We start from the raw sequence: 27,513 nt of genomic DNA, 5'->3' as shown, positions 1-27,513 counted from the left end.
GGCTTGGAAATTTTTGTAGATTTCAAAAGGAATCTGCTTCAGTTGGGCGTAGGTGGCTCAGGCCTATAATCACAGCTATGGGGAGGCAGAGCTGGAGAGGATAGAACTTCAAGACCAGTCTAAGCAAACAGGTAGAGATTCCATCTCAACCAACAAGCTGGGCATGGTATACACCTATGATTGTAGCTACAGTGGAGACAGGAAGATCACAGTTGGGAGCTGTCCTGAGGTAAAAACTTGAAACCCTATCTAAATAAATAAAAAAAATAAATAAATAAATCTAAAGGTAAATGGGCTAAGGGCATGGTTCAAGCAGCAGAGAATTTGCCTAATAAGCACAAGGTCCTGAGTTCAAACCCCACTACTACCAAAGAATGAATAAGTACATTAAATAAAGCGCTTTTAATAGTCATACTCCTAACTTTGCCCAAATATTAGATGTCTTTTTGTTGTTGTTGCTGTTGTTTTTTGTATTTGAGCAAAAAAAAAAAAAAAAGTACATTTTTTGTAGTCTATTTGGGCCATGTTTTTCTCTTTTGGGGCTTAGGGTGCTGGGGACTGAACTCAGGGAACCTTGTGCGTGTTGAGTCTCCACCTGTATCTCCTTGGCCATGTGTTTTCTTTCTTTTCTTTTCTTTTCTTTTTTTTTTCTATCCTCAGATCTCAGTCTCCTGTGTAGATAGGATTACAGGTGTGAGCCACCAGCGCCTGGCTTACATAGCTTTTTTTTACTGCTTTCAACTGTTACTATTGCCTGGTCTCCTGTATTTATTTATTTATTTATTATTTATTTATTTTTGGCTAGTTCTGGTGCTTGTGAACTCAGGGCCTGAGCACTGTCCCTGAGCTTGTTTTGCTTGAGGCTAGCACTCTACCACTTGTGCCACAGCGCCACTTCCAGTATGTGGTACTGAGGAATGGAACCCTGGGCTTCATGCATGCTAGGCAAGCATTCTACCACTGAGCCACATCCCCAACCCCTTATGTTTTTATTTCTTTATTTATCTTAACAGGCCACAATTGCTGGTTTGGAAGGATCTGGTGATATTGTGTCTGTTTCCTGCACAGAAAATGAAATCTTTTTCTTAAAGGGAGATAGGAACATTATAAGAATTTCGAGCAGGCCTGAAGGACTAGCATCAATAGGTTTGTATCCATTCTGAAGAGTGCTGTGTGCAAGGCATGTACACTGCCTTTTATAATGAGAAAACTGGTCAGGGGCATTTGGAGGCTGGTTACGATTCTGAAAATAATATTTACAACACTTTGCTTGGAAATTACCTGCCTGTGGGTTATGTCAGGCATCTCACAATTGGTGGGGCTGTTTCCCTGTGTGAAAGTGACTGCCAAAGGCAGTAAGTGGGTGACTGCTCCAATAACAACGTTGCATAAGACTTCAGGACATTTGAAACTGTCATCTGTTGTCCTTGTGGGATCTTGGTACTTTTGACTTTTGTTCTGTAATTCATATAGGCCCATTTTTTTGTTTGTTTGTTTAGATTTGGTTTTGTTGTTTTGTTTGGTGTTTTGGGAGTTTTTTTGAGAGGGCCTTACTATGTAGCTGGCTGATTCACCATCCTCAGCTTTGACTTCCAGAGTGCTGGAATTACAGGTATGCACTACCATGTATAGTTTTTCTGCTTTTTGCTTGTTTGCTTGTTTTTCAGTGTTGGGGATTAAATCAAAAGTTTTTTGCATGATACTCTATCACTGAACTGTATCCCTAGCTCCAAGCCCAAGCTTTTATTAGCAGAGAATCTTTTCTTTTTTCTTTTTGTCAGTCATGGGCCTGGGCACTGTCCCTGAGCTCTTTTGCTCAAGGTAGTACTCTGCCTCTTTGAGCCACAGCTCCATGCCAAAGCTCCACTTCCAGTTTTCTGGTGGTTAATTGGAGATAAGAGTATCACAGGGCTGGGAAGGTGCTCAGCAGTAGAGTGCTTGCCTCGCATGCAGGAGGCCCTGGGTTCGATTCCTCAGCACCACATAAGCAGAAAAGGCTGGAAGTGGCGCTGTGGCTCAAGTGGTAGAGTGCTAGCCTTGCACTGAAGAACTCAGGGATAGTGCCCAGGCTAGAGTTTAATCCCCACAAACAGCAACAACAAAAGAGTCTTATAGGGCCTGGGAAGGTGGCTACGTGGTAGAGTGCTTGCCTCATATGCATGAGGCCCTGGGTTCCATTCCTCAGCACCACATAAGAAAAAAAAAAGCCAGAAGTGGCGCTGTGGCTCAAGTGGTAGAGTGCTAGCCTTGAGCTGAAGAGCTGAGGGACAGTGCCCAGGCCCAGATTTCAAGACCCATGACTGACAAAAGAAAGAAAGGAAGGAAAGGAAAGGAAAAGAAAGAAAGAAGGAAGGAAGGAAAGAAAGAAAGAAAGAAAGAAAGAAAGAAAGAAAGAAAGAAAAAGAAAATTACCTTTTCTTCCTTGAATCTGTTAGTAGTACACATGTAGGTTTTTGTTGGGTTTTTTTTGTTTGTTTGTTTTTGGGTCAGTGGTGGGGCCTGAACTCTGGGCCTGGGCTCTGTCCCTCAGCTCTTCAGCTCAAGGCTAGCACTCTACCACTTGAGCCACAGCACCACTTTGGCTTTTTCTGCTTATGGGGTGCTGGGGAATCGAACCAGGGCCCCACGCAAGCAAGGCAAGCGCTCTACCACTGAGCCACTTTCCCAGCCCTACACATGTAGTTTTCAAACACCCTTCGAGTACTAATTAAGCCATACTGAAGGATGTGAGGGCAGTCTGGCTATGATGTGTCACCTCATTCATTGATGTCTAGAGTTGATTCAGCTCATCTGGCTAGCTAGGCAGGTATGCCCCTTTTGGTATATGAGCTTCCTAGAGAATAAAAACCACTTAGAATCTCTATGTGGTTGAGTTTTGTTTCTGTAAAAATTAGAATTGCTCATTTCTTCATCAGGCTTGGTACCTTGGTTCTGTGCTGGCTGGTGTTTAGAGCCAGCAAACTGAATAGGTACTGATTCTCTAGGAGAATCAGTAGTGAATCTGCACTCTTCTTCCTCCTCAGTGAGAGATGGTCCAGAGATGTCGCGATGTTCAGAGCAAGCACACGTACAGCGTCTGGAGAAGCCACTGGGGGCTGCAGTGTCTGAGACAAGACTTCCAGGCTCTTCTGTGGCGAGCTCTGTGGCCAGTGAGCCTCGGAGCAGGAGCAGCTCACTCAACTCCACTGACAGTGGTTCAGGGCTGCTGCCACCTGGGCTCCAGCCGAGCCCTGAGCTGGGCAAAGGCAACCAGCCCTCCTCACAGAGGTTCAGTGTAATCAGCTCAGAAGATTTTGACCAGGAACTCATTGTGAAACCTATCAAAGTAAAGAAGAAGAAGAAGAAGAGAAGGACAGGTAGTGTCTATGCAGTGTCCGCTGGCTGGCGTGGCTTGACTTGACCCTGTGGAGATAGACACAGGCTGGGACTGCTGCTGTTCACTGAATGGCCTCTTGCCCATTCAGGGAAAAGCAGAGGCCTTCAGAAAGTGAGCCCATGCCTCCCAGAGGACTTTCACTGTGAAATGTGTCACCAACTAACAAAGAATACACAGACACACACAAAGCAGCTTTGTAAGATGTGAATGATTACAGAACATTTCATCTGTGTGTCATGCCCTACTTGTAGTCTAAGTGCATTCTTTTTATTTTTATTTTATTTTTTGCCAGTCCTGGGGCTTGAACTCAGGGCCTGGGCACTGTCCCTGAGCTTCTTTTTGCTCAAGGCTAGTACTCTCCCACTTGAGCCACAGTACCACTTCTGGCTTATTGGTTTATGTGGTACTGAGGAATCCAACTCAGGACTTCATACCTTCTAGGCAGGCACTCTACCACTAAGCCACATTCTCAGCCCTCATTCTTTTTAATATTTAAATTCAAAATGTTGCTTTATCTGTGAATGCTATTTCCTAGATCAAAAAGTCCATAAACATGGATTTGGAAGGTGTACATGGGACATTTTTTTTTTTTGGTTAGTCGTGGAGTGTGAACTCTGGGCCTGGGCGCTCTCCCTCAGCTCTTCAGCTCAAGGCTAGCATACTACCATTTGAGCCACAGTGCCACTTCTGGCTTTTTCTGCTTATGTGGGGCTGAGGAATCCAACCCAGGGCCTCATACATACAAGGCAGCACTCTATCACTGAGCCACCTTCCTAGCCATTGAACTTTTTAAACTTTATATTTCTCTAACTTTTCTCTAGCTACTGGAGTATTAAAGGAAATCAGATATGAGATTCCTACACATTTTTTTTCCACAGCTCTAAGGATTGAACTCAGGGCTTTGCACTTGATAGGCATGCACTCCTAAGAATTCTGATAATTTAAAAAATTGGCCTGTGAGCCAGCTGAGCATGCCCTTTGTTGACTTTCCACCGCCTTAGCATGTCTGGAGTGAGGCCTCCGAGACAGTAGGTGTATATGATACTTGCGTCGCTATAAAACATCCTTTTGTTGGGATAAAGAGATTATTCTTTACCTCCTTCATTCAAAGTACTTTTTTCTTTTTCTTTTTCTTTTTTTTTTTTTTTTTCCAGTCCTGGGGCTTGAACTCTGGGCCTGGGCGCTGTCCCTCAGCTCTTCGGCTCAAGGCGAGCGCTCCACCACTTGAGCTACAGCGCCACTTCCGGTTTTCTGGTGGTTTATTGGAGATAGGAGTCTCACGGTCTCTCCTGCCCGGGCTGGCTTTGAACTGCGATCCTCAGATCTCAGCCTCCTGAGTAGCTAGGATTACAGGCGTGAGCCACCAGCGCCTGGCTCAAAGTACTTTTTTCAAAGTAAACGGCACATATAAGAGGGAAAATTATTTTTTTCAGCCGGAGCCAGTCAAGTAGCTATAATCCTAGCTAGAGAGGCTGAAATTAGGAAGATCATGTTTTGAGGCAAACTGGTCTTACACTGTACTGGTCAGAGCCCTTCTAACCTGCAGCTGGGTGTGGTGGATCATGCCTGTCATCTCAACTTTATCAGGAAGTAAAAAATAGTCCAGGCAAGAAGCAAGGCCCTATCAAAAATACACTGTGCAAGCTAGGTGTGGTGGCGCAAGCCTGTAATCCTAGCGACTCAGGAAGCAGAGATTGAAAGATCAAGGTTCAAGGCCCACCAGATCATAAAAGTTCATGAAACTCCATTTCATCCGATGACTGGATACAGTAGTGCATGCCTGTTATTTCAACCTTCAGGAAGTCACAAATGACTGTGATACATGCCTATCGTTCCAGTGACAAAAGATGACAAACAAATAGGCTTACTCTAGGCCAGCCTAGGCACAAGAGAGACCTTATCTTGATCATAGCCAGCATAAAAAGGGGCCAGCAGAGTGGCTCAAGTGGTAGAGCACTTGCCTAAAAAATGTGAGGCTTTAAGTTCAAACCCTAATATTGCCAGCATTTTTTCTTCTTTAGCCAAAAAACTTTTTTAATGTACTCTTGTCATTTATGTAGAATCATGTCTTATTTTAATGTTCTCATTTTAAATTAGAAGGTGGAAATAAGAACACGTGTCACAGTTCCCTGGACTCAACCCCCTGCTCCGAATTTCCTGCTGACAGCCCACAGTCTCTGCACACAGACCTGCTGTCCATGACTTCCAGTGTTCTGGGCAGCAGCATGGACCACCTGAGCACAGAGTCTCCCGACCAGGAGAGCACCTTCAGCGGGGAGGTGAATGGTGTCTCACAGGAAAATAATGACCCTGAAGCATTCAGTGTCCTGGAGGTTCCAGAATGCACCCCTGATGTACTGCACGAAGAGGAGGACAATAGACCTGAAACTGCACAGCGTCTCCACACGTGTGAAGTGGGGCTGCTCAATGGGGCCTGGCGTTCACCCTCGCCCCCAAGGGAGGGTGTGGCAGCCGGTGACATTACAGGACTGGAAGGGGATCTTGGTCCTGCAGACAACAACACAGACCCCACACCGTTGCCATTTGGTGACCAGAACGGCTCTGCCGAAGCGCACGAGGTGGAGAAGGTAGAGCCCAGTGAGCCCTACAGCACTCCCGAGGGCCCCCTCGTGGATTTGCGCATGGTGCCTTCTTGCCTCAGCTGGCTTCCAAGTGCTGGGCAGTGGCTCCCCGGGGCCCTGGCTGATGGAGGCAGCACTGAGGAGGCAAACCAAGGCCAGGGTGCCGTGGCTCAGGTGGGCACCTCCAGCCTCCTTGCCACAAATTCCTGGCATGCAGTCCCTGATGATGATGACAGCAACAATGACAATGACGACACAGCCCCAAAAGCACCGTCGGCTCTGGAATGCCAAGTAGCGGGGAGTCAGCTGAGCCCTCTGACTCCCGCCTGGGTGGCTAGCTCCCACAAGGCTGGGCTGGAGCAGCCTTTCCAGGACCAGGCCTTGGCATCCAGTGATGATGAAGACATCTATGCGCAGGGACTCCCATCGTCATCCTCAGAGACAAGCGTGGCAGAGGTTGGGGCTAGTCACTCTCTGCAGGACCTGGGCCGGCCAGGTCCAGATGACGCTGCACTGCTCAAGACAGACCAGGTATGTGGGAGTCATAACTAAGGTTGTGTGTGTGTGTGTGTGTGTGTGTCTGTGTGTATGTCTGTGTGTGTGTGTGTGTGTGTCTGTCTGTGTGTGTGTGTGTATGTCTGTGTCTGTGTGTGTCTGTGTGTGTGTGTGTGTGTGTGTGTGTGTGTGTGTGTGTGTGTGTGTGTGTGTGTGTGTGTGTGTGTGTGTGTGTGTGTGTGTGTGTGTGTGTGTGTGTGTTAAGGAAAATCCTGGGCAAGACTGATTCTTTTCCTCCTCATGTTAAGCATACCTGTCCTGCTCCAGGTAGCAGAAAAGCTCATTTTGTGGAGTTGGGGAGTTGGGACGAGGCTATGGCTTGCCACAGTGAGCAGAGCCAGATGGAAAAGGGGAGAGTGCCATTTCCTTTGAAACATTTATCTTCTTTATTTGTGCAAATATGTTGATTTCATTTGCACTTTTGGAAATTTGTTAAAGTATATTTAGCTTCGATTTTTGTTGTTAAAAGAATCCTAGCACTGACGGCTCACGCCTGAAATCCTAGCTACTGAGGAGGCTGAGTTCAAAGAGCCTGGGCAGAAAGTCTGCGAAACTCTTTGATCTCCAGTTAACTACCCGAAAGGCTGGAAGTGGAGCCATGGCTCAAATGATAGAGCGCTAGCCTTGAACAAAAAAAGAAGGCCAGAGCTGGGATGCCGCTCAGTGGCAAAGCACTCACATAGCCAAGTGCAATGTCCAGGGTTTGAACCTCACTTCCAAAAGAGAAAAGACAAAAATTTCTTTTTTAGAAAAGAAAACCTATTACTTTTAGGCTGGGAATGTACCTTAATGGTAGAGTGTTTGCCTAGCATTCATGAAGCCCTGGGTTTGATTCCTCAGTACCACATACACAAAAAAAAAAGCCAGAGGTATTGCTATGTCTCAAGTGGTAGAGTGCTAGCCTTGAGCAAAAGAGCTTGGGGACAGCACCCAGAACCTGAAGCCTCAAGCTTCAGAACCAGCAAAAAGGGAAAAAAAGAAGTTCTAGCAAGAAAACTTTAGTCTACAAATTCATTGTCTTCATTCAACCAACCTTCTTCCAGCAGTTTCCACAAGATACTCTTGAGTGTGGGGGTTGGAACAGTGCTTGCAGAATTACGGGAAAAACTGGGCAGTGATAATGCTGCTCTTCCAGTACAGCTGCTGTAAGTCAGCTTACATGCAAGGAGAGGTAAAAACGCCCATGTGTAAAGTGAGGCGTGCCACAGAATGAACCCAGATCAAAAATATCCAACACGGGCTGGGAATGTGGCTTAGTGCTTTCCTAGCATGCATGAAGCCCTGGATTCGATTTCTCAGTATCACATACACAGAAAAGGCCTCAAGCGGTGTTGTGGCTCAAGTGGTAGAGTGCTAGCCTTGAGCAAAAGAAGAAGCTCAGGGACAGTGCTCAGGCCCTGAGTTCAAGCCCCAGCACTGGCCAAAAAAAAAAAAAAAATCCAATGCAAGCCAGGTTCAGGCCTATAATCCTATCTACTCGGGAAGCAGAGTTGGAAAGGCCAATCATATCATAAAAGTTTAAGAGACTAGGTCTCAATCAACGTATGCTCTGATCACTACTTTGGAAGGACGTTACAATGTGAAAAACATTATCCAGGGATGCTACAGCCTTTTCCAGGGGCCACATTTTCTATCCCAGAGATAGAATAAAAGAGGGGTATCTCAGTAAGGCTTCTCAAAGATCAGTTCAGCTGTATCGTTTTAAGCATTCTGCCCACTTTTCTTGATGACAGCAGTATGACAAATGCAGCTAGATGCTTGCCACAGAACTCACCACTCTGTCCTTGTTAGTTTGCAGAGAGCTGGATGGGCTACTCGGGTCCTGGCTATGGCATACTCAGCTTGGCGGTGTCCGAGAAGTATATTTGGTGCCTGGACTACAAAGGTGGCCTGTTCTGCAGTGCACTGCCTGGAGCTGGGCTGCGCTGGCAGAAGTTTGAAGATGCTGTCCAGCAGGTGGCGGTCTCCCCTTCAGGTTTGCCTCCTTGGCTTCCTGCTCCTAGCCCCATCTCTCATCAGGTCTCCTGCATCAGCACACAGGCCATCCAGTGGTCTGGGGCAAGTTCTTCAACGATCAAGAGTTGTTTCCTTTTATGTTAACTAGTATTATAATGGGTACTCAACTTGAGTGCTGTTTTTGTTCTTATTTATTTTAATGTTTTTGCTATTGTTTTGTCCTGGTTTGATGGTACTGGAGACTGAACTCAGGGCTCCTCACTAGTTGCTAGGCAGGTACTCTACCACGTGAGCCATACATCCAGGCCTTTTGGTTTTAGTTTGTCTCTGAGCTTCTTCCTGGGCTTTCCTTGGACACAGATCTTTCTATTTGCACCACCCAAGTAGCTGGGCTTACAGGCCTGCACCACCACTTCCATCTCTGTTTTTTAAGTAATTGCAGTGATACCACTTGCATGTATTTTTGTAAGCTTATAAATAATTTGGGTTTTGATGGTTTTTAGACATTGACATACTTAGTCCTTATAAAAGCTACATGTATTTCCACTTGTCAGTGGAACTAATATTTTACATGGTGACAGAGGGTGAATTATGGAAAGTTCACAGTGAAATTTCAGAAAACGGGTCCAGAGGCATAGATTCAGCCTTGTTCAGCTTCTGTTCCAATGTGCTAACAAGAAACCAGAGTCCTTGCCTAGTGTGCAGTGACCCTTCTTGTCACTGCTCCCTGGAGACAGGCTGAGCTATAGAGATAATTACCCCCATTACTGTGTGATAGGATTACATGGCTTCATTTTTTTTTTCTTGTTTCTACCTTTTTACCTTGGGGTTCATCTCCCTAGTGACTTAGAAACTTTGGTTCACTCTTGTCTTAATTACTTCCTATTTTCCCAACTGTTTGATCAGTCCCTTGTTGCTCTGGTCTCAACTCTGTGTCTCAGTGACATTAACATTCTCAGCTGGACTATCCTTAGGGACTCAGATCTGCAGGGGGTCCCAGAACCCTTGCGCCATGTCTTGTTTGGGAGGAGGGGATGCAGATCCTGCGGTCTGGCTCAGCTCATGCTCAGTCAAGATGATTTCTTGCCTGGGCCTCCCATCCACAGTGCTCTCCCCATTTCCTCTTTCTGCCTCCCCTCCTTCATTTGTTTGTCAGAACTCCACCTAGCTTAGATGCAGCTCTTCTGTGTAGCTGGGTCAGAAGCTGTCCCTCTTTTGAATCCCTAGCCAGGCCTTGGGCAAACACTGTGTTAGACCTTGTCTACTGGGGCACTCACCCCATCCGATGGATGATGTCATCACTGCTCTTCCCAGCCCCCCACTGCTGGGTCATGGGTCTCCTCACCTTCAGCCTTTAGGGGATAGCTCAGTTCACAGATGAGGAAAACGAGGCCTGGACACACGAAGACATGCGATGCCCAAATTCACACAGCTTCTTGGCGCTGGCCCAAAGTGCAAACCTTGGCACAGTGGCAAGTAAGCAACAAAGAGTGTTTTAGGAATCTGACCCTTATAGTGCCTAGAACAATGTCTCTGCTTAGGTAATTTCAAATTTGTTGGCATTGAGTAGAATTTTTATTACCACAGGTGCTCTCCTCTGGAAGATTGAACAGAAATCTAACCGTGCTTTCGCTTGCGGGAAAGTTACCATCAAGGGGAAGCGGCATTGGTATGAAGCCCTGCCTCAGGCAGTGTTTGTGGCCTTGAGTGACGACACAGCCTGGATCATCAGGACCAATGGAGACCTGTACCTGCAGACAGGTAGCCCCAGCCCCACGAGGCCACCTTGCCTCTCGCCATACCTGCTCAGCTAGCCACATGCAGCAACAGTCACAAAATCAGAGGCTCACAACTAATGAGAATTAAGAAAAGGTTCTAGAGCTAGGAAGGTGGCTCAGTGGTAGAGCGCTTGCCTTGCATGCCTGAGGCCCTGGGTTCGATTCCCCAGCACCACATAAGCAAAAAGAAAGAAAGCCAGAAGTGGCGCTGTGGCTCAAGTGGTAGAGCACTAGCCTTGAGCTGAAGAGCTGAGGGACAGCACCCAGGCACAGAGTTCAGGCCCCAGGACCAGACCCAACAAAAAAAGAAAAGAAAAGGTTCTAGAAAGACAGTGTTTGCCATGGAATGTGTTAGTAGTTTCCTGCCCCTCTAACACAGTAGCACAAAATTAGGGCAGGAATTAGTATGGTTTTTTCATGAGCTACAAAAGTAGAATCTTACTCTCATCACAGTTGACCATCACATATCTCATGTCTGCAGTGTATAGTCTTTGAGGAAAGAATAATAGAATGATGATAGGAGTCTATAGAGGAATAGCCCAAGGGGTAGAGCACCTGCCTAGCAATCATGAGGCCCTGAGTTCAAACCCAGTGCTGCCCAAAATAAAGAAATGATACTAGAATCATTTTCCCCTGGAGGCTTAAGTAACTGGATTTTTTTTTTCCAGCCAAGCCAAAGCTCAACTCTTAACGCACATGTTTACATGTGGGTCAGATGAAAATAAGTTTCTCTAAATAGCACTTCAACTTGTCCTAGGAAACTGCCCTTAGGGAAACCTTGAGCTGCTAGAAGTGGCACATGGGACTTGTTTATTAAAAATAAACTATAATGAGCCAGTGTTTGTTTACTGTGCACACATGGGAAATGGTTTGCCAGCAGTAGTGTAATCTGTCGGGACTGGGAAGGACTAGGGGCACAAATTCTGTTTGAGTTGTCTAGTGCCCATATTGGATTTATGTAAAAATCTATCTTCCAACCATTTAATATGCTGCTTCTGAGAGCAGTTTCTCATAGGACCCTCACTAGAATGGCTCTTGGGATTGAAGGCCTTGGCTCTTTGACTCCTTCCCAGGTGTGGAGGAACTTTCAGCCCTGAGGGAAGCCATGTGTTAGTGCTGGCCTCCAGCCCCATTCTGTGTCTTTTATCCACTGAAAATAGCTCTGGCAGCTCACTTGCATATCTAGCTTCCAGGACATTTCAGTTTTGCTGTTGGCATGACAAGGAGACCACACTGGGGCCTGGGGATGAGGAGCAGTAGTAGCAGAGCAATCACCAGGGCAGTGGACCTGTGGAGTGTTAAGCCTCCGCCTCCAGGGGTTGGCACAAGAGTTTGAACAGGAAGTCCAATAGGTGAAAACCATCTATGGTTGACCATGGATGCTTTTGTGATTATAGTACTAAGACCTAATTGCAGGCTGAGGCAGTCTTGTTTTGCCAGCTCCCTTGGAAGTAGCCTTTGAGCTCATAGATATACATTACTGAGAGGCCACAGTGGGGTGAAGGGAAGAGCCCTAGAATGCTGGTCCTGCCACAGCCTAGCATGATGGTGGACCTCAGATTTCATTTGCTGAAGCCTAGGAAAGAGGAGCTAGTTTTCGGAGCAGCTGTACAGAGGAGAGCTGACGGCTCCAGTAGCAGTGACTGAGCAGCACAGCGTCCTGGCAGAAGGCGGCCCCTGTGCACCTGGCCAGGAGGTGCTGCTGTTCTGCCTCAGCTTCCCGGTCTCAAAGGTCCCACTCTGAATGATACTCCCTTGATTTCCAAAGGAGGTCTCATGTAGATTGTGACATCGAAGTTGAATGTACCCTTTTCTGTTGACTAAACCTTAAAAAGGTTTATGAAAGGACATAGCAAAGTACTGAAAAATAAGAATGCATACACAAGCTGGGTGCTGGTGGCTCACACCTATAATCCTAGCTACTCAGGAGGCTGAGATCTGAAGATCATGGTTCAAAGCCAGCCCAGGCAGGAAAGTCTGTGAGACTTATTTCCAATGAACCACCAGAAAACTGGAAGTGACGCTGTGGCTCAAGTGGTAGAGCGCTTGCCTTGAGCTGAAGTGCTAAGGGACAGGCCCAGAGTTCAAGCCCCACAACTGACAAAAAAAAAAAAAAAAGAATGCAATACATAGTGGTCTCAAATACTGATGGCAGTCAGGTGCCAGTGACTTACGCCTATAATCCTAACTATTCGGGAAGCTGAGATCTAAGGATCACAGTTCAAAGCCAGCCTGGGCAGGAAGGTCTGTGAGACTCTTCATCTCCAATTAACCACCCAAAAAACCCAGAAGTAGAGCTGTAGCTCAAGTGGTAGAGCACTAGCCTTGAGCAAAAGAGTTCAGGGACAGCGCCCAGGCCCTGAGTTCAAGTCTCAGGACTGGCCAAAATGAATAAAATAAATAATAAAAATAAATAAATAATAAAAGAAGTGCTGCTGGTGAGCCTTTGGTTTCCTTTCCCTCTGGCTGGCAGGTCTCAGTGTGGATCGCCCCTGTGCTCGAGCTGTGAAAGTCGACTGTCCATACCCGCTCTCCCAGATCACTGCCAGGAACAGTGTGGTATGGGCACTCACAGAACAGAGGGCCCTCCTGTACCGGGAGGGCGTGAGCAGCTTCTGTCCTGAGGGGGAGCAGTGGAAGTGTGACATCGTCAGGTAGGGGCCAGGGAGGTACCACGTGCCTCCTCCTCTCTGTGTTTTTATCAGCGTAACTCTCCACCAAACACCTGAAGGTTCTCTCAAGTTGTCAGCAGTCTGGTCCTAGGGACACTGTGTCCAACTCTGCCAACAGAACAGAGCTCATTTTGAAAAGCATAGCTGTTCTTGTGTGACCCTGTTCAGAATCAATGTTGGTATAGTTCAAATTCTTCTTTGTATCTGGTCAATGAAAATTGATCCTTGAGCCTGTAACTTACTAGCTTTCTTTTTTACCATTCAAAATTAGTCCTTAAGCCTGGTACTAGTGGCTCATACCTGTAATCCTAGCTACTCAGGAGGCTGAGTAAGATCTGAGGATCATGGTTCAAAACCAGCTTGGGCAGAAAAGTCCATGAGACTCTTATCTCCAATAAACTACTCAGAAAAAGCCTGTAGTGGAGCTGTGGCTCGATATTGGTAGAGCACTAACCTTGAGTACAAAGAGGCTCAGAGACAGTGCCCAATCCCTGAGTTCAAGCCCCAGGAACAACAACAACAAAATAGTCCTTAGATCAGGATGGAGTTAGCCAGCCAGTGAGCAATCAGGGAGCACCTTGGCACTTAGGTGTGCCAAGGTGGCCAAGAGCCAGCCCTCTCTCATCCATTGCCCATCTGGTGGGGAGCCACATACCCAACAAATAACACTTAGGACAGAGGATTCTGAGCAAGGTGCAGAGCATGTGGCACCATGAGGTTCGCCCGCCTGCCCGCAGGGACCGGGGTGGCAGCATGCCAGAGGAGGCCACAGCCAAGCTTTGAAGCGGACAGGGACACCCCAGATGGGGGAGGGGAGGGGAAGCAGACCTAACAGAGAGGGTAGTGTCTGCTCAGGGACACCTATATAACACAGCCTGGCATGTGGGGTTGTTGACAGTCATCTCCTTAGGGAGAGAGAGAGAGAGAGAAGCTCATGGGCCTTAGGTGGTTTGCTCTTGCTCCATTAGTGGGCCTTCTATATGTCTTTCAGAAGCTGCCACACGCCTGCACAGTTTATGTGTGTGGCAGTGTCTCTCAAACTCACACCTCCTTCCCTGGCACTTGATCGTCCTCGCCGGGGAGTAGGGGCATATTTCTTCTCTACACCAAGCCTCCCCAGAGACACTCAGGGAGGTGACCTCTGCCTACTAAGGAGACTGACTCTGGTGTGCTCCTGCTCATTTTCAGTGAAAGGCAAGCTTTGGAGCCTGTCTGCATTACCCTTGGGGACCAGCACACTCTGTGGGCCCTGGACATCCACGGTAAGCTGTGGTTCAGAACTGGAGTGGTTCCAAAGAAGCCCCAAGGGGATGATGACCACTGGTGGCAGGTAGGTGCCGGGGCTCCCTGACCTGGAAATCCTCCCTCTTCCTACCTCCTCTCTTTTCCTTAAGGAATTGGCTTACTGTTCATCTTTACTATTTGGGTTAAACATTCCTACGTTTGAATGCATTAAAAACACCAAGAGCCAGGCCCCAGTGGCTCATGCCTGTAATCCTAGCTACTCGAGGCTGAGAGCTGAGGATCACTGTTTGAAGCTAGCCAGGGCAGGAAAGTCTGCGAAACTCTTATCTCCAATTAAGCACCAAAAAAGCCAGAAGTGGAGCTGTAGTTCAAGTGGTAGAGTGCTAGCCTTGAACACAAAAGCTCAGGGATAGCACCCAGGCTGGTACAAAAACAGAAGCAACGATGACAACAACAAAAACATCAGCCGGGCGCCAGTGGCTCACGCCTGTAATCCTACCTACTCAGGAGGCTGAGATCTGAGGATGGTGGTTCAAAGCCAGCCCAGGCAGGAAAGTCCATGATACTCTTATCTCCAATAAACCACTAGAAAACCAGAAGTGGTGCTGTGGCTCAAGCAGCAGAGTGCTCGCCTTGAGCTGAAGAGCTGAGGGACAGTACCCAAGTCCAGAGTTCAAGCCCCACGACCAACCAAAAAAAAAATCAAGGACTTTTTTTTTTTTGTCAGTTGTGGAGCTTGAACTCAGGGCCTGGGCACTGTCCCTCTTTTGCTCAAAGCTAGCACTCTATCACTTTGAGCCACAGCTCAACTTCTGATTTTTGAGTGGTTAATTGGAGATGAGGGTCTCACAGATTATCCTGCCCCAGGCTGGCTTCAAACCATGATCTTCAGATCTCACTCAGCCTCCTGAGTAGCTTGGATCACAGGCCTGAGTCACAGCGCCCAGCCAAGGACTTTTCATCATAGGAAATAACATGCAAATGTTTCTCGCATAAATAATACAGGCATTAATTATTTATTTAGGTGTTATTTAGATATTCAGCATTATAGATTAGATAAACCCAGTGACATCCATTTGAAGATCGAGGTAATAATGATGTTTAAATCTGTACAAATGTGTTAAGAAAGGGGCCTAGACAATAGGTTAGGAAACCCAATCCACAATTAAAATTTATTCATCTCTGTGTGCCCGAAAAGCCTCCAAGTAAATGGCATTTTAAGAAAGGAGAATTTCCCACATGTTCCCAGGAGCATGCTGTGAGAAATGGGAGGCTGGATCCCGTTATCTTTCTGTGTGGTACATCCTGGCCAGTGGGACCTGGGGCAGGAACACCAGAGGATCTACACGTTCTCTGGTTGGTACCATTTGGTACTGCTCCTCAGTCTCCCTCCATGGGCGAAGGTCGCTCTGGCACATGTGAAATGTGCCGTCTTACATCTTGTGCCTCCATTGTTCACTTGACCTGAGGCTTGTCTTGCTTTGGCTTGTCTGACTAAAATCTTTCAGATGAAAATGCAGGAAAACAAGTCAGGTTTGCTACTTGATGACCATGTATATTGTGTACTATGTCTCTGAGTTAAATTCTAGGCCATATTTGGTAATATGTAATACATATTAAAATACATATTGTGTACTTAAAAACCACATATAACATACACACATGCAAATACAGGTATATGTGTACATTATGTATTACTAAATTCTATTTTTAAAGTAGTGATAAGGAAAACTCAATATGATTTTACTGTAGTATTCAGAGCATTATGAGAAAATTAACTTAAGAGAACCATCTTGAGGTACTTGGAAGAGTTATTTTAGAGACTCTGTGAGGTTCCTTTATAGAACTGGGGTCAGTGTTACTAGTTGGCTGCTAAACCTTTCCTCTCTCAATTGGCAACCCCCTTGTGTGCATATCTTGGGAGCTAGGACCAAATCTGTGCATTGGCCTGTGGCCTTGGCAAAACCGCTGCTGCCTGGTGAGAGGAATGTTTGCAGTACAGAGCTCCCAGCCGCCTATCACACACTGCATATGTGCCTTTGAGCAGGGCTAGACCTACAGGATCCACACGGCCGGAGTGACTGAGAGCTCAAGCAGGGGCTGGCGTGGCAGAAACTACCTACAGCCACTTTAGCTAGGGCCAGCCAGTGTCCTTCCTTAGACCAGAAGGACACGTGTGTGTATGTGTCATAAATGAGTGACTTGCCGGGCGCCGGTGGCTCACGCCTGTAATCCTAGCTACTCAGGAGGCTGAGATCTGAGGATCGCGGTTCAAAGCCAGCCCGGGCAGGAGAGACCATGAGACTCCTATCTCCAATAAACCACCAGAAAACCGGAAGTGGCGCTGTAGCTCAAGTGGTAGAGTGCTCGCCTTGAGCTGAAGAGCTGAGGGACAGCGCCCAGGCCTGGAGTTCAAGCCCCATGACCGACAAAAAAAAAAAAAATAAATGAGTGACTTAAAGTAATTCCTTTTTTTGTTTGTTTTATTATAAATTAAGTTTCCTGCAATATATGATACCACTTTAACTCAGCATTTCCTTGTGTATGTGCTAGAAATGTGTTCTAGAAGCTGGGTATTTGTGCTGTTTTTTTTTGTTTTTTGGTTTTTGTGGGGGGGTCTGGTCGTGGGGCTTGAACTCTGGGCCTGGGCGCTGTCCCTCAGCTCTTCAGCTCAAGGCTAGTGCTCTACCACTTGAGCCACAGCGCCACTTCCGGCTTTTTTCTTTTTGCTTATGTGATGCTGAGGAATTGAACCCAGGGCCTCAAGCATGCAAGGCAAGTGCTCTACCACTGAGCCACCTTCCCAGCCCTTTGTTCTGGTTTTGTTGTTTATAATTGAACCCAGCTTGGAAAGGTATGAAAGTCATGTGGAGTCAGGCTTTGACCTGTCTCATAGTGAACTCTCAGACTCGGCTGCCCAGCAAGGACAAGTTCCCCTGGAGAAGACAGTTGCCATAGAGGATTTCTCTAGAGGTGTGTGTGCAGATGCTTTTTAGGAATGTCTCCAAAGTGAGTCACACGGTAGAGCAGCCAAGTGGCTTCGAGATGCCTGGCATTGTTCTGGTCTAAGTTGGTAGTCCCAGGTAACAACATAAATTATTTCATCAACACACTGGCATACCTTTGAAAGCTCATGCTATGATTCTAAGTCTTATATGCCATTGTCAGTTGAAAACACCTGAGTTTAAAAGCAAAATTATTCTTTCTCACTCTAAGTAGACATAATGTGAAAGGGTACTGTTGCTTGTTTCAACAGATCCACTTAACATAACATCCAACCTTTGGATGTATAATAGCTGTCAGGTGTTCTGCTAGCTCCGCCGTCCCTGTGCAGGTGTGTGTGCATGCCCAGTTGTCTCGTGGCTGTGGATATGTGGAACCTGCCCTGGGGGCAGGTGGACTCCTGCCACTGCACTGACAGTGGGCTTTGACGTTCCTCCTGCAGGTGAGCATCACAGACTATGTGGTGTTCGACCAGTGCAGCTTATTCCAGACCATCATCCATGCCACCCACTCCGTGGCCACTGCAGCCCAAGTGCCTGTGGAAAAGGTAGCAGATAAACTGCGCATGGCATTCTGGTCCCAGCAGCTTCAGTGCCAGCCCAGCCTGCTGGGGGTCAACAACAGCGGTGTTTGGCTCTCCTCAGGCAAGAATGAATTCCATGTTGCCAGAGGAAGCCTTATAGGTGGGTAGATTACCTTTGTGTTTATGTTGGTGAGGTTTATAGGAAGCTTTACATATATATATATATATATATATATATATATATATATATATATATATATATACACACACACATATGCATATTATATATACATATATGCATATTTTTTTTTAGAATTTGTGCACCAGTGACTCACGCCTGTAATCCTAGCTATTCAGGAGGTTGAGAGCTAAGGACTGCGGTTCAAAGCCAGCCCAGGCAATAAAGTGTGTAAGTCAACCCCAGAAAAACTGGAAGTGGCACTGTGACTCAAAGTGGTACGGCACTAGCCTTGAGCAAAAAAGGCTCAGGGACAGCTCCTAGACCCTGAGTTCAAGCCCCACAACTAACACAACATTTTTTTTAATTTGCAGTGCTGGGGCCTCACATGTTTAAAGAATAGCTTTAAGATCTCAACTTGAAGTGGTGCTGTAGCACTGCAGATAGAAGTGCTTGTGAGACAGGTTCTCTAGTCTTTGTGATCAGTTGTTCTCTTTTTTTTTTAATTTCAATCTATTATTCCTAAAACTTGGTCTGGATAGAATGGAATCAGTTTGTTATGAGAATCTGTTGAGATATAAGGAAAACAAATGGAGCTTTTTAATTATTTTTGGTGTTCCTGGGGCTTGAATTTAAGGCCTGGGCACTGTTCTGAGCTTTTTTGTTCAAGGCTAATGCTCTACTACTTGAGCCACAACTCCACTTCCAGCTTTTTTGGAGGTTAATTGTAGATAAGAGTCTCACAGATTCTCCTGCTTAGGCTAGCTTTGAACCAAAATACTTATAGACCTCAGCCTCCTGAGTAGCTAGGATTATAAACATGAGCCACCAGCACCCAGCTGGAGCTCTTTTTTTGTTGTTATTATAAAAGCAATATACAGAGGTTTATAGTTACATAAGTCAGGTAAGAAGACATTTCTTTGTGACAGTGGCTCCCCTTACTCTCTCCTAGTTTTTCTTTACCATCGTTTTGTTGGTGGTGGTGGTGGGTAGTGGTTGTGGGGCTTGAACACTGGGCCTGGGCGCTGTCTCTTAGCTCTTCAGCTTAAGGCAAGCGCTCTACCACTTGAGCTACAGAGCCACTTCCAGTTTTCTGATGGTTCATTGGAGATAAGAGTCTCACAGACTTTCCAGCCCAGGCTGGCTTTAAACCACAATCCTCAGATGTTAGCCTTATCAGTAGCTAGGATTATAGGTGTGAGCCACTAGCGCCAGCTCTTCGTTGTTGTTGTTGTTGTTGTTGTTGTTGTTGTTGTTGTTGTTGTTGTTGTTGTTCAGGGCCTGAGTGCTTTCCCTCAGCTCTTCAGCTCAAGACTAGTGCTCTACCACTTAAGCCACAGTGCCACTTCTTGCTTCTTCTGCTTATGTGGTACTGAGGAATTGAACCCAGGGCCTCATGCATGCAAGGCAAGCACTCTACCACTGAGCCACCTTCCCAGCCCTCAGGCTCATTTTTATGTTAATAATTTCACAGAATAAAAAAATTTCAAATCCAGAGATAAAGATAAGAGAATAACTATGACCATTGTTGAATTTCTTGCCCAGAAAGGACATCTGTGCATTCTCTTCCCTGTGTGGCATCTCTGGGCTTCTTCTTGACATTAGTCAAGAAGAAGTGACTAGCAGGCTGCGCTGACGTCTACCTCTTAGTTTAAGAATAGTAAAATTTGGGGCTGGGAAGGTGGCTCAGTGGTAGAGTGCTTGCCTTCCATGCATGAGGCCCTGGGTTCAATTCCTCAGCACCACATAAGCAGAAAAAGCTGCAAGTGGCACTGTGGCTCCAATGGTAGAGCACTAGCCTTGAGCTGAAGAGTTGAGGGACAGTGCCCAGGCCCAGAGTTCAGGCCCAGGACTGACGCAAAAAAAAAAAAGAAGAAGAAAACAGGCGCTGGTGGCTCACGCCTGTAATCCTATCTACTCAGGAGCTGAGATCTGAGGATCACAGTTCAAAAGTTCAAAGCCAGTCCGGGCAAGAAAGTCTGAGAGACTCTTATCTCCAATAAACCACTCAAACCAGAAGTGGCGCTGTGGCTCAAGTGGCTGTGGCTCAAGTGGTAGAGCGCTAGCCTTGAGCTGAAGAGCTGAGGGACAGTGCCCAGGCCCAGAGTTCAGGTCCCACACCTAAAAAAAAGAAAAGAAAACCAAAATTCTGAAGTATTTTCTCCTTTTAATGCAGTCTTCCTATTTATTCTTGGCAGGGACTCACTGGGAAAACATTGTTCCCCGGGGGACAGCTTCTGCAACAAAATGGGCCTTCGTGTTGGCTTCCACTGCACCCTCCAAGGACGGTCAGTCAGTCTTTGCCTGCTTGAGAAATCTAGCTCAAGGGTTAGCAGTTGAAAAAGTTCAGGCTGCTGTCTGTCTGTCCTCATGGGGCTGTGGCAATGTTGTTGGCCAACCCAAGTGGCTGAGCCAAAGCCTACATCCAAATAGGCAAGGGAGAGGTAAAGAGACAGGAGAGCACCAGCAAAGCAAGTTGAGACCCTGCATTCACATCCCAATGCTGCCAAAAAGAAAGGCTTTATTCAAATTAAAGACTTCCAGGCTGGGAGCCGGTGGCTCATGCCTATAATCCTAGCTACTCAGAAGGCTGAGATCTGAAGATCACAATTCCTGACAAGAAAGACTCTTTATCTCCAATTAATCACTCAAACACCAGAAGTGGAGCTGTGGCTCAAAGTGGTAGAATGATAGCCTTGCATGGAAGAATTCAAGGACAGTGTGTGGGCCCTGAGTTCAAGCCCTGCGACCAACAAAAAAGAAAAGACTTCACAGCCCATTATAAATGGGTCAGAGGTGCTATGCCAACATCATAGCCTTTATTGAATCTCATATGCTCTGCTTTCTTTCCATTTTTAAAAATATCTCAGCTGTGATCTTAAGTGCTGGTCATGGCCTTTCCCGGTAATTTAGAAGTGCATGGCAGCTCCCGCCCTCCCGTCTGTGTGGGTTCAAGTAAGTGAGCCAGCATACCCAGCCAAGTAGCAAAGGTTGCCTTCAGACAGGACAGGGGTGGCCTGGGGCAGACAGCAAGCAATGACAAATATGAACCTTTTCCACAGGAAGCTCCTTGTGGCTATGCCAGAGCAGCAAGGACCTGTGCAGCGTCAGCGCCCAGAGCCCACAGTGCCGCCCCTCCACCGTGCAGCTGCCCCCCGACGCCGAGATGAGAGCCTACGCTGCCTGCCAGGATGCGCTGTGGGCCTTGGATTACCTTGGCCAGGTGTTTATCAGGACGCTGTCTAAGAGCTGCCCTACAGGCATGCACTGGACGAAGCTGGACCTCTCCCAACTAGGTACAGTGTCTCCTGTGATTGCCATAAAACCGAGTCAGAGCCGGGCGCCGGTGACTCATGCCTGTAATCCTAGCAACTCAGGAGGCTGAGATCTGAGGATCTCAGTTCAAAGCCGTGAGACTCTGAAGTGAGACCAGAAGTGGTGCTGTAGCTCAAGTGGTAGAGCACTAACCTTGAGCTGAAGAGCTGAGGGACAGCGCCCAGGCCCAGAGTTCAAGCCCCACGACCGACAACAACAACAAAAAAAAAACCAAGTCAGGATGTAGCTGACAGAATGCCCTCCCCACATTCACCACATTCACCATGGGTGAATTCTTGGCTGATGTTTGTCAGTTGCTGGATCACAGGAGACTACACGGGCTCCTTAAGTTTCTAAGAACCTTCACGTTGCCCACTGCCTACAGTTTGCAGGTTTTCAGAACGCGAGGAATTGTAGGGTGTTAAGAAATTGCCACCAGAGTCGCTTGAAATAGTACTGTAGGTGCAGCTGTCTCTGCCACTCCTTGTGAATATGGAGAAGCTCTCTGTGACCTTTCCATTAGACAAGGCAGTGTGCCCTGGAGCAGACAGAGCACGTCTGTGCCTCCTCAGCCCCAGGAAGAGAGCCGAGCGAGGGGAGGCATGCAGCGTGTCTAGCATGGGCTTTCCTTCAAGCAGTTCATGTGCTGCTACTGACTGCTTGTCTCTGAACCACCCCAAAGTGTAGAGAGTCATGGATTAAAGCTAGCCCAGGCAGAAAAGTCTATGAGATCTTATCCCCAATTAACCACCAAAAAGCCAGAAGTGGACCTGTGGTTCAAATGGTAGAACATTAGCCTTGAGCAACAAACCTTGGGGATAGCGCCCAGACCCTGAGTTGAAGTCCCAGGATTAGTACAAAAAAGGAGGCGGGGGAGGGGGAGGGGCTGGGAAGGTGACTCAGTGGGAGAGCGCTTGCCTTACATGCATGAGGTCCTGGGTTCAATTCCTCAGCACCACATAAGCAGAAAAAGCTGGGAGTGGTGCTATGGCTCAAATGGTAGAGCGCTAACTTTGAGCTGAAGAGCTAAGGGATGGCGCCCAGGCCCAGAGTTCAGGCCCCAGAAAAAAAGGGAGAGAGAGAAAGAGAGTCAAGAAGAGATAGAGGGCTGCCTGCCCTTTTCCTGAGCTCTTCGGTACTGATATGTCCCACCACCACCCCCATTCCACCTTGTCAAGCAGGCATCTCCCCGTGCTCCTGGCCAGGCCAGTGGCACTGAGATGCTCAGCAGGCCTTCAACTCCATTATCCTGGCAGCACGCCCTGCAGTGGGTGCTGCACAGCTGCCGGCTGGCATGGGATTCACCCTGTGTATGACAGGCAGCACTCCGTCCTGTCTACCCTGCTCTGTGCTGTACATTTTCTCTACTTTTTAAAGTTTTCACTGAGTTTTCTCATTGATTCTGAAATGTTGGTGGACTCCTTGTGCCATTTTCTCCATTTCCTGAGAATGCAGCAACTCCAGAGTCCACAGACTCCTGCTGGGGCAGTGTGGTAGGAAGGTGCAGTAGGAGGGGAACTTGCCTTTGCATTGTGGCAACTTCACTGCTAGAGCTTTTGCCTCTGCCAAATTAGACAGCAAACTGCAGCCAGAGGCACCAGTGTTCAGCTGTCAGGCCCTCTCCAGGTGTGGTCTAGGTTACCTGTGGGAAAGCATGTGGGTCAGATGTTTTAAAGTAATTACTTAAATCAGGGGCTTCATTTTGAAGTCAGTTGCTTCATTAAGATAAAGTTAAATCTGAGCCTGGCACCAGTAGCTCATACCTATAATCCTAACTATTCAGGAAGCTGAGATATGAGGATCACAGTTCAAAGCCAGCCTGGGCAGAAAAGTCTATGAAACTCTTATCTCCAACTAACTACCAGAAAACCAGAAGTGGTGCTGTGGCTCAAGTGGTAGAGCACTGGCCTTGATCTGAAGAGCTCAGGGACAGTTTCCAGGCCCAGAAAAAGAAAGACGGAGTTGTGGACTAGGGACTGAGTCCAGGAGCCACCATTGGTGGGTGACCTTGACAAGGTGCCCCCCCCCCCCAAAGAAAAAGTTAAATCTGGGCTTGGTTGTGCATGACTACAATCCCAGTGCTCTAGAGACTAAGATAGGAGAGTCATAGGTTTGAGGCCAGCCATTAATTGAGATGAAGTCTTGAAATTTCTTTTTTTGCCCAGGCTGGCCTTGTGTCATGATCTCAATCTCTTGTGATAGATGTGACACTGTGCCTGGCAAAAGATTCCTTAGATGATTGGTTGCTGAACCCAGCTGTAAAGACTCAATACAGGTTTTTATCAGATTTATTATAACCTTGTTTGGGAAGAAAATGTGTATTATTTTGCAGATATTTAAGAAGCCCCTAACATTATATTTCCCAGTATGCATAAATACACCTTATGTCAGGCTTTGGACTGTTCAGCAAACTAATGCAATTTGTAGTGCAATTCATCTGGACACCACCTGAAATGAAGTATTTGGAGTCAGTATGTGCCTTAGGTAACAAGCCTGATTATGGTATGCAGTGATCTCTGTCCCTTAGGACTACATTGTTATTCCTGAAAAACTTGTTAATGGGAGAAGCAAAAACAAAGCAGGGAAAGCAGGGCAATGTCAGGTTGGGTTTTATGTTACAGAAAGCTCCCAGGTGAGCAGCCTTCCTCACCAGCCACTCCCTGCCCCCCCTCCCAGCACACTTTTCTGGTTTAGCTCCCAAGTGATAGATCAGTGCCACTCACTAGAACTGCTCACCACTGCCTAACCAAGACAGCACAGAGGAGCCCAAGAGGGCTGGGGCAGGGAGTGGGCTGTGTGCCCTACCGAGACCCATGAGATAAAACTGCAGAAAAGCAAGCCCTCACTCAGACTTTTTGTCTTTCACTTGGCTCTTCATTGAGAATTGTTTGGTTTATGATGCACTGAAGTATATATTTTACTGCTAAAATAAATACTTTATTCATTCAAAGCCAACCTGGGCAGGAAAGTACATGAGACTCTTCATTTCCAAATACCTACCAAGAAGACAGAAGTGGAGCTGTGGCTCAGGTGGTAGAGCAGTTAGCCTTGAGTGAAAAAGCTAAGAGACAGTCCAGGCCCTGAGTTCATGTCCAGAGCTGGGGGGTGCGGGGTGGAGGGACACAATTGTACTCCTAATAGAGAAAAGTGGAAATGACCCAAACACCTATCAACAGGTAAATGCAGAAATTCACCATGGTGTTTCCATAATAATACTTGGCAGCAAAAGGAGTGATACATAGCCGAAGCTCGCTCGCACTGGAGTAGATGAGCTTTCATTCTGCGAATATTAGCCTTGGAGTACAAGGCACTGACAAGGAACGGACTGCTCCCATGGATTAATTTATCAAAACTAGACTTGAGCTTGGTGCTTGTGGCTCACTCCTATAATCCTCACTGCTCAGGAGGCTAAAATCAGAGGATCATACTTCAAAGCCAGCCCAGGAAAAAAAAAAGTTCACAAAACTGCATCTCCAGCAAAAAAGCTGGACTGGAGGTGTGGCTCCAGCCAAGCAAGCGCAGAGTTTAGAATTCAACCCCCAGAAATGCCAGAATTGGGACTATCTATGGGTTTTGCTGTCCGTAAAGCCACAGAGGTCACCCGGCCCCTTCCTTCTCGCTTAGCTTCAAACATTGTGAACCTGGGCACATCTCTTTGTGGCTGAGTCCTGGCCGCCTCAGGAGTCAACTGGGATAGCAGGAACTGCACTGGGAATAATAGTCACATTACAAAACAGATAGTAATAGATAGTAATGACCACTAGGAAGCCTGAAGTGAGGCTGAGGAGTGTGCTCAGAGCTTGCCCCTGTGCAATGTAGTAAGAACTGGCGGTGGCACTTTTTACTACACTGTCCCTCAGCTCTTCCGCTCAAGGCTAGCACTCTACTACTTGAGCCACAGCCCCACTGCCACTTCCGGTTTTCTAGTGGTTTGTTGGAGATAAGAATTTCACAGACTTTGCTGCCCAGACTGGCTTTAAACCGCCATCCTCAGATCTCAGCCTCCTGAGTAGATGAGATGACAGGCGTGAGCTACCAACACCAGCTCCAAATGGTAGAGCCCTAGCCTTGAGCAAAGAAGCTCAGGGACAGCTCCCAGACCCTGAGTTTAAACCCCAGAACTGGCACACAAAGCAAAAAGGAAGATTCTTTCTGAGACTGTTTTCTTAATTCTACCAGTAAGTATGGCTTCCCTCACCACAAATCCAAAATTTCTTGGCAACAGCTGCACAGGGGATGAAGGCGATGCTTGACCCACACCAAGCTCTTTATCCCTGCTGGGGCCCAGGGCACTGTGTCGGCAGCATAGTGACTACTTTTCTCAAAACCTCACTGCTGGGGCTGAGGATATGGCTTGGTGGTAGTGTGCTTGCCTAGCAATGCATGAAGCCCTGGGTTCAAACCTCAGTACCCCAAAAAAGCTGGAAGTGGTGCTATGGCTCAAGTGGTAGAGCACTAGCCTTGAGCAAAAAAGCAGCTCAGAGTTGGGCGCCAGTGGCTCATGCCTATAATCCTAGATCCTCAAGAGGCTGAGATCTGAGGATCATGGTTCAGAGCCAGCTGGGGCAAGAAAGTACGTGAGACTCTTATCTCCAGTGAACAACCAGAAAACCAGAAGTGGCAAGTGGTGCTGTGGCTCAAGTGGTAGAGTGCTTGCCTGGAGAGCACAGGGACAGCACCCAGGCCCAGCGTTCAAGCCCGATAGCCAACCAAAAAAAAAGGGCGGCAGTGGCTCACGCCTGTAATCATAGCTACTCAAGAGGCTGAGATCTGAGGATTGAAGTTCAAAGCCAGCCCAGGCAGAAAAGTCCGTGAAACTCTTCAATAAACCACTAGAAAACTGGAAGTGGTGCTGTGGCTCAAGTGGTAGAGCGCTCGCCTTGAGCTGATGAGCGCAGGGACAGCTCCAAGGCCCAGAGTTCAAGCCCCATGACTGACAAAAAAAAAAAAAAAAACCTAGCTGCTGGATGGCACCTGACACCAAGCCAAGTTTCCACACCAGCTATGGAAGGACTCAGTAGACCAGGTGACACACACCAGAGTTCAGTTGCAAGTGTAGCCTCCTCTCTCCCTCTGAAGTATAAAAGGAAAGTCATAAACTAAAGGAAAAAGTAGTCATGCCACAAAACTAATTACAATGTATGTTTTTCCTCTGACTCTACAGGAGCCATCAAATTGATCAGCTTGGCATGTGGAAACCAGCACGTCTGGGGGTGTGATTCCAGGGGTGGAGTTTACTTCCGTGTGGGGACCCAGCCTCTGAATCCCAGCCTGATGCTTCCGGCCTGGATCATGATTGAGCCACCTGTCCAGGTAAGCCAAGGTACCTAGTAGAATCTTGCTTTTTAGCAAGACAAGCTGTTAGGACACTGTAGCTGGCCTATTGGGCCCTCTGGTGCCTGAACCCAGAATCAATGTTCTGACTCTCCTTCACTGGCGTCCGATATTTGGAATTTGATAGGAAGTTTAGAGCTGTGAACACATATTAAGGATAACCTGAGCCAACACCTGAGTTATTCCCTCTAAAAACAGAAATATTTCTGACATTTTATAAATGGAACGTTAAAAAAAAATCAAGGCTGGGAATGTGGCTTAGTGGTAGAGTGCTTACCTAGCATGCATGAAGGCCTGGGCTCCATTCCTCAGTACTACATACACCAAAAAAAGCTGGAAGTGGTACTGTGGCTCAAGTGGTAGCATGCAAGCCCTGAGCAAAAGAGACTCAGAAATGATGCCCAGGACCTGAATTCAAACCCCACGACCGACCAAAAAAAAGTTTGAGATCAGTCTACACGAGCCTTTGAGTCTGAGGAGTGATAGGGCCTGATAGAGCAGGCTGTCTAATGATCTTGAGAGTCACGTAGCTTCTTCCTATAAGCACTTCATTAACAAACCCCAAGTGTTACCTCCCTTGGTACTTCCCCATCCAGTGGAAGCTGTGCTTATCTTTTTCAGTAAGTCTTTGCTATTTTACTTATAAAAACAAAGAAATTGAAGCTGAGCACCAGTGGCTCACACTTGTAACCTTAGCTACTCAGGAGGCTAAAATCTGATGATCACAGTTCGAAGCTAGAAAGTCCAGGAGACTCATATCTCCAATTAACCACTGAAACAGCTGGAAATGGAGCTGTGTCTCAAGTGGTAGAGTGCTAGCCTTGAACAAAAAAGCTCAGGGAGAGTGCCTAGGCTCTGAGTTCAAGTCCTAGGACTTAACGCACGCATGCGTGCGTGCGTGCATGCATGCACACACACAGAATTTGACGTCAGCTACATTGCAAGTTCCAAGTCAGGGACAAGGTGGAAGGTCAGGAGGGCCCTGCATACAGCTCG

The 27,513-nt window shown here is 47.1% G+C and overlaps 1 protein-coding gene across 2 annotated transcripts in view; it reads left to right on the top strand.

The window, feature by feature from the left end:
- The window catches only part of Tecpr2 (tectonin beta-propeller repeat containing 2), an 80,442-nt gene that overhangs the window by 35,261 nt on the left and 17,668 nt on the right, over nt 1-27,513 (top strand). For both annotated transcript variants that reach the window (XM_069997525.1, XM_069997524.1), the window contains 11 exons: nt 1,014-1,146; nt 3,024-3,356; nt 5,474-6,489; nt 8,305-8,488; nt 10,057-10,230; nt 12,721-12,901; nt 14,108-14,249; nt 17,610-17,850; nt 20,067-20,156; nt 20,931-21,164; nt 26,348-26,496. In XM_069997525.1, the coding sequence (XP_069853626.1) occupies nt 1,014-1,146; nt 3,024-3,356; nt 5,474-6,489; nt 8,305-8,488; nt 10,057-10,230; nt 12,721-12,901; nt 14,108-14,249; nt 17,610-17,850; nt 20,067-20,156; nt 20,931-21,164; nt 26,348-26,496 (2,877 nt within the window). The remainder of the gene's footprint in view (nt 1-1,013; nt 1,147-3,023; nt 3,357-5,473; nt 6,490-8,304; nt 8,489-10,056; nt 10,231-12,720; nt 12,902-14,107; nt 14,250-17,609; nt 17,851-20,066; nt 20,157-20,930; nt 21,165-26,347; nt 26,497-27,513) is intronic.

This window comes from Dipodomys merriami, unplaced genomic scaffold, assembly GCF_024711535.1.
Source record: "Dipodomys merriami isolate MVZ:Mamm:240054 unplaced genomic scaffold, mDipMer1.0.p SCAF_50, whole genome shotgun sequence".
Lineage (NCBI taxonomy): Eukaryota > Metazoa > Chordata > Mammalia > Rodentia > Heteromyidae > Dipodomys > Dipodomys merriami.
This window is presented reverse-complemented; position numbering and strand designations above follow the sequence as displayed.